The sequence below is a fragment of the Meleagris gallopavo genome, chromosome 23 (genome assembly GCF_000146605.3).
Source record: "Meleagris gallopavo isolate NT-WF06-2002-E0010 breed Aviagen turkey brand Nicholas breeding stock chromosome 23, Turkey_5.1, whole genome shotgun sequence".
In the NCBI taxonomy this organism is placed as follows: Eukaryota; Metazoa; Chordata; class Aves; order Galliformes; family Phasianidae; genus Meleagris; species Meleagris gallopavo.
Window position 1 is genome coordinate 4,183,287 of NC_015033.2, and position 6,558 is coordinate 4,189,844.

The window sequence follows — 6,558 nt, forward strand, 5'->3', positions numbered from 1 at the left end:
CTCCCAGCCCTCCTCCTCCTCCTCCTGCTGCTGCTCTGACCAGTACGGCCCCTTCCCCGCCGCCGCCTCTGCCTCCCAGTGCCCCCCCTGCTCAGGGAGATGTGGAGAGAGAGGAAGGCACAAGGACTGCTCCTAGTGAAGAGCTGGCGGATACTGAGAAGAAGGAAGAGACAGAGGCAGATGGGCAACCGGAGGAGAGCATGGAGGCTCTGAGCTTGAGCTCTAGCAAGAGTCCTGTCCCAGGTAAGTGCTTGGCAGCATGGAGTGTGCAGCAGAGCCGTGGGAAGGGCTCTTTGGGGCTCTTCTGTCAGGTGTTCCCATTTGTATCTATCCCCGGGAAGTCTGATTCTGCCTCGTGGCCTTTGCTTTGATTGCAGGATGCTAAGCTTTGTTTGCAGCTACAGATCCCTGGGTAATTGTTCGTAAAAGAGGTAGCCAGCATTGCACGCACATCCTGGGGTTGGCATCTGTTAGCCAAGATGTGGGCTTTCACAGCTGAGAAGGGAGAATTTCTCAAGTCGTGTAAAGCGTCAATGAAACTGAGGTTGGTGATTCAGGGAGGGTGAAACTCTCTCAGGTTGGGGTTTGTACACTGCCCATCCTGTCAGCAGAATGTTGTTGGTCAGGTGGAAGTGGTGAAGAAAGGAAGATGCTTTTCCACAGCATCTGCTGGAAACCAAAGGCTTGAGCAGCAAATCCATCTGCTGTAAACTTCAATCACAAAATCAGTTCTGTTTACACTGTTAAATATGCATGCGTGCTTGTGTCAGAATTTAAGTTGGTAACACTGGCAACAAATTACAAGCATGTTGAATTAATGGTTTTGTATGTTAATATACTGCATGGTTTCTTTTACCCTTCCAGGGAAAAAGGTGATTAGAGTAAATCACTGCAGATCCTAGAAATATTATATGGTATTTTCTTTGAACCAGTTGTCCGGGGAAATTAATGAGCAGAGCAGCTGTTAACGTGCTTTAAAATAAAAATATAAACCCAGCTCATGTGAATTGGGCTGCTGGAATTGGGGGTGCTCTGCTGGTGGAGCTGCCATGGTCGGCCTGTGAGGGTTGTGGATTGGGTGGTGGTGGCCTGTTATGATGCACCAGCTGAGAAATGCCTCACCAGGACATCACCTCCCAAAGCTCTCTGGTTTCTGGGGTTCTCTTTTGCTCTGTACAATCCTCACAGTGCTGGTAATAAACTCCTAGCTGTCAGAAGGGCCATTTGGATCTCCAACAAGCAGTTGTGGAACAGTTGTCTTGTTTTAATGTGACTCGGATGATTTTGCTAGTACTGCATTGAAACAAAACCTCTGCGAGGCTGCGGCTGCTCCACTGCCCCGTGTGGTCAGCACCTGCGCAGGAGGGAAGCGCGTCGCTCGTGTTCTAATGGATGCACGCTTGTCTTGCAGCCTCAACTGCTGTAACTGCACCAAAGACGTGGAAGAAACCAAAAGAGCGGACCCAGGGCACTGAGGAGGTGACAGAGGCAGAGGCAGAGGTGAGGGAACGCAGCTCTCCTTTTTCTGCATTGACTGATGATGTTGCTGTCTTCAGAGGGTGTTTCAGACACGCTGCTTTCTCCATCTCGCAAGGATCCAAGGCAGACTTTTTGGGAACGTTTCCCAACCTAGTGATATTCCCCCGCATCTCTTAGAACAGTGGCTTTTGGCTGTCCCTGGGCCGCCTTCATTCTTGCCTTATTGAACACTCCTGGTATTCGAGAATATGGAGTCTTTAATGCTGTCCCAAGGGGAAATGGCTTTGAACACTTTAAAAGTGCACCATTTGGGGGTCCCAGGGCCACTCTGGTGGCATTTGGGACATTCTTTTGCTGCACTGTGATGTCATTGTGATGTCATGACCAGAGAATGACTATCTGATGGAGGAGCTGGGAAGGAAAAAAGCTGACATCTATGCAAAACCACCTTACCCGCAGTTAGACAAATTGGGACTGTCACCTTTGCTGCCAGTCTGGTAGGGATGGTGCAAGGAGAGCCTCTTTCTTAGATGTCCTGGGTAAAACTGACAATAGAACTTGCAGAGAGGGTGAGGGAACTGTAACCATTCAGAATATACACTGTGCCGGTGTGCATATGAAGAGTGGCACTGGCTGAGCTGCCCCTGCAGGTTATCTCTGCATGTTCTCCTGTCAGTGCTGGAGGAGTCCCATCTTTGCACCCTTTGATATTTTCATCAGTGCTAAAATAGAACATCAAACCATTTTATCCTGCAAACCTGCAAAAAGCATGAAAGGATGCGGTGCCTGTAGGTTGGGAGGAGAGAGAATCAAGAGCCTCTCCTGGAACACCTCAGAGCCCTTCTGCCTTTTGTTTAATGGCTGCGGTGTCCATGTGTGAATTCAGAATAAGGCTGTATCCTCAGAGAGCTCTAAAATTTACAGGAAGAGTGTCAGTAAATGGTGTGGTCAGCACATGTGTTGGTATGGACCTGCGCAGCACGTGCAGGGTTAGGGTCAGCAGAAGCAGCACACACGTGGCTCTTAGGCTGCGTGGGTGAACGGGGAGCCATGTGCAGGTGTTGGGCTCTGCGAGGGTTCTGACATCACTTCTGTGTTTGTGTCTGCTTCAGCCTAAAGTAGAAGAGGAGCTCTCGAGTGACAAAGTACTTGAATCTGAACAGGATAACATGAGCCATGGGTTTCAGCTGGAGAGAGACTCCTCCGAACTTAAAAAAGTGAAACCTGTGGAAGAGAACGGAGAGCAGGAGGCAGAACCTGTCCGTAATGGTGCTGAGAGCATGTCGGAGGGAGAGGGGACCGACGCGACCTCGGGCTGCACAGAGGGCTCTGCTGAAGGGCCTGCACTGCAGTACAAGCCAGGTAAGCACGCTCTGGGCTGCTGCAGGCTTGCTTGCCTTCTGCTGGGATTCACAAACCAATGGGCTCAGATAAGCAGACGTTTTTACGTAAGTGCTGTGAAAGTCCCGACTGGGTGCTACACGGGAGTGAGTGTGTATGTAGATCTAGTTAGCCGACCAAACAGGAATTGTATGGAGAAGGAAAGAAGCACTGCTTGATCATCAGCCCAGGCTCTGCTGCTGAGCTGTGGCTGTGCAGTTGTTCTGATTAAAATGCATAGTGTGGGCTCAGAGGGCAGTGGTGAGTGCCCCATTCCTGGAGGTGGCCAAGGCTGTGGATGGGCCCTGGGCTGCCTGAGCTGGTGGGGCAGCCAGCCCACAGGAGGGGCAGGGATGGATCCCTCTGAGGTCCCTCCTAACCCAGAGCCATTCTGTGAGTGTGACACTGTGCTCTTGGTGCTGGTCAGTGCTGGGTACGGTCTGCCTGGGGGTGTTATTCATTAAGACCATCGTAGGCCTGACCCTCTGGAAGTTCACCTTATTAAGAGAGACCTTGAGACCATCTCTCTTTGCAGTTGCTACCAATTTTTAAGTTATTTCTTATTCAAGTGGAGCTTCCTCAAAATAAATGAAGTCATTTGCTTCTGAGCCTGGAAATTAAGTGTGTGAAACAAATTAAGGAAAGACCTTGAGAGGAGGTCTGCTTGAGGAGAGGCTCCTGCAGGGATCAGGGTGCTGAGAACCAAAACCACTGATCAAGGACTGAAATAAAGAAATAAGATAAAGCTTTAACAGCAGGTCTGAATGGACAGGTCAAAGCACAGCAGCACTGCCTGGCATCCGTGAAGCACAAAGGTGGCATCTCCTGCAGATGTGAAGGGTAAAGTGAGATGACGTGGGCTCCAGGTGGGTTGGTTATTAGTTCTGTATGGTGCTGGGCTGGCTGTGTGCTCCCAGTTGTTTATGTTCCTTTAATGTGACATGTGTTCCTCTCCTCGCTGCCTGGCGGGCTTCAAAATTAAAATTCAAGTCCAACTTCCTACGCAGCTTTAGCTGACTCTCCCCTTTGGATTAAATAGAAACGCATCTTCAAGAGTGGAGGTTTTGCTCCCTGTGAATCTCAGCAGCTTCTCTCATTATAGAGCAGTGGAAGCCTCTGGACCCGGATGGGAAGAAGCAGTACGATCGGGAGTTCCTGCTGGACTTCCAGTTCATGCCTGCCTGCATCCAGAAGCCAGAAGGGCTGCCTCCCATCAGCGACGTGGTTCTCGACAAGGTGAGAGGAGAACCCATCAAACAGGTGCGTGCAATCCCTTTGGTTTCATGGTTTTTCTTAATGAATTCAGATCTCTGATGCATTCTTTCTCGTTCACCTTTTTGGCAAAGACTTCTGTCAGGAAGGGGGAATACTTGGCTCGTATCACATGACAAGATTGTTGAGCGATTTAAAATCTGAAGCACTGGTATTCTTAATGGTTTGTATCCTGGATTAAGTTACACTGGATAGTTTTAAAATTGAAAATGCTGTCTTACAGCCATTAAGATCCAAGGATATTAGCAAAGCAAGAGCAAAAGGAGAGCCGTTGTCTTTTAAGAGTTCATTTCTACTGCTAGGAAAGCATAGCCCTGCTTGTGGGCAAGCTGTTTTCATCTGAAACAGTTGTGTTGGTACTTATGAGCAGGTCTAATAAACGATGATTAATACCTCGGCTCTCAGAAAGCTTTGTGATTGTAAGCAGCCTTACTACAGATGTGCTTTTCCCTCCTGCACATCTGTGCTTATTGAAGTACTCCTTATCTGGGAGGGCTGCCATCAAGAGCCTGTTCCCATCTCTGTTAGAGCTGCGTAGTTTGGTGTAAGCACCACAGACTCGTTCTTAAGATTCAAGCACAGTTTAGGGTGAAGGTGATTCTCACGTGTAGAAATGTTTCTACTCTGAATTTCATGCCCAAACAAATTGTGACACACAGCATTGCTCCCAAAATGATTCCATCCTCCCACTAGTTTTCCATGCTGGCTGCTCACTGCTCTGTCTGCTCTTGGGCTGCCTGTGCTCGGCTGCTGTGTCTTGTGTTATCACCGCAGGGATTTGTTTGAGGGAAGGTGGCAGCTCTGCAATCCCAAAACAGGACTACTGCATTCGCTGTGCACAGGACGGGCCTGTGCTGGCATAGTTTTATCTTCCTTAAATGATGTTCGGCTTTGAAATGTTTCTGAGCGTCACGTATTTCACAGTTGCCACTTGTGGAAGGCATTAAGTGCACTTTTAGTGTCATGGGAGTGCATAAAACTTGCCTGGTTTGTTAAAAGCATCATTTGGATGTTAAGTATGAATATTATGGTTTAGCAGAGACTGTAGAGCTGCGATAGCTGCAGCAACCACTGACGAGGCCGTGTTTGTCTGCTCTGCTCTGCAACACAGGTCAACCAGCCCAAATTGCCACTGAGAACTCTGGACCCTCGGATACTGCCTCGAGGCCCAGACTTCACACCAGCCTTTGCTGATTTTGGGAGGCAGCCTTCCGGTGGAAGAAACGTATCTGGAAGTGTGAGTTTTCCCCAACTTGCTAATTTAACAACTGGTCTTGGTGCTCATGGAGTCCATCCTCACGTGTTTGGGCATTTTCCAGTATTCCGGTGGTTCTGGTTTTGTCTGGCTTGAATGCAAGGGAGATATTTTCTTGGCTGTCAGAGTTTAGGAAAATAGGCAAAACACTGTGGATGTTTTTAACTGGTATTTGTTGCATTTAACATGGACTTGATCTCCTCCTTCCTCTTTTCCTTCTTGAGAGTGTGGAAATGTATTTCCATGCTGTGGATTTGTCAGCCCATGTGTGCAGGCGCCCGTATCACATACAACATGTTGGCATACTTTGGTCGCTTCGTTCCTCGTTTTTCTGCCTTTTCCTCTGCTTCCCTTTCACATTCTCTTCTTTGCCCTTTGCCTGGCTTTGCCCAAACCCTTCACCGTGCTTCTGAATTCCTCCTTTCTGTCTGTGCTGTGCTGTGTTATTCTAGGAGTTGCAGCCGGGTCAGAGCTGCCTCATGTGCCATCACTCATCTTCCATCTCTCTCTCTAAATACATTCAGGTAATCCACCTGGTTGCATCTAGTAGTGTATCCATCTCTTACCATTCAGAACCGCTGGTTCCAAAGACCTTCACTAAATAACTTTGACTTCTGAGTGTGCAGATTTCCAGATTTCGGAGCAGAGCCCGGTGGTCGTGCTGCAGACTTTGAGTTGCTGTAATGTTTCTGGTTTGGGAGCAGTCTTTGGCTGGTTCCTCGGTGCTGGGCACACGTCCTTGTCTTCAAGTAGCTTCGATGTCGTGGTTTGTCTCAGAGCGCGGCGCGGTCCCGAGGCGGTGCTGCTCTTTGAGGTCGCCATCGCTTGCCGTGCTCAGTGATGCTGCAGTGGGCTGTAGGTTGTGCCCGGCGCTGTCCGAACTTCGTGTGGCACCTCGGTGACACTGCTGTTGCTCTTTCTCTTTTCACAGGCCTGCAAAGTGCAGAGTGGCCCTGGATTGCCGTCCCTGGCTCGGTGCGGTTCCCCAGCATGCCCTCTCTTGGTCTCGCCTCACCCACCATTGAGGAACCTGCCAATAGGGGTAAGCCACATCCCCCTTTCTTTCCCCATCTTTGCACCTTTTTGTAGAGTTTGGTTTTTTTTCCGTATCGCCCGCTGTTGATAATGAACCACCGGCAGAAAGCTTTACAAAAAGGTGCAACATTGTTTTA

General features: G+C 49.1%; 1 protein-coding gene across 1 annotated transcript; it reads left to right on the top strand.

The window, feature by feature from the left end:
- The first annotated feature begins 6 nt into the window (after positions 1 to 6).
- Positions 7 to 6,558, top strand: LOC104914171 (eukaryotic translation initiation factor 4 gamma 3-like). Its single transcript, XM_010722874.2, has 6 exons — positions 7 to 243; positions 1,412 to 1,500; positions 2,592 to 2,841; positions 3,962 to 4,119; positions 5,243 to 5,368; positions 6,318 to 6,558. The coding sequence occupies exons 1-6, from the start codon at positions 201 to 203 to the stop codon at positions 6,507 to 6,509; spliced, it is 858 nt and encodes a 285-aa protein (XP_010721176.1). The 5' UTR covers positions 7 to 200; the 3' UTR covers positions 6,510 to 6,558.

Excerpts from the sequence above, each read along its gene's own strand:
- LOC104914171 (XM_010722874.2), top strand. The coding sequence starts at position 201 with ATGGAGGCTCTGAGCTTGAGCTCTAGCAAGAGTCCTGTCCCAG. Across the intron at positions 244-1,411 it reads TAGCAAGAGTCCTGTCCCAG|CCTCAACTGCTGTAACTGCA; the intron begins GTAAGTGCTTGG and ends CTTGTCTTGCAG. Across the intron at positions 4,120-5,242 it reads GAGGAGAACCCATCAAACAG|GTCAACCAGCCCAAATTGCC; the intron begins GTGCGTGCAATC and ends TCTGCAACACAG.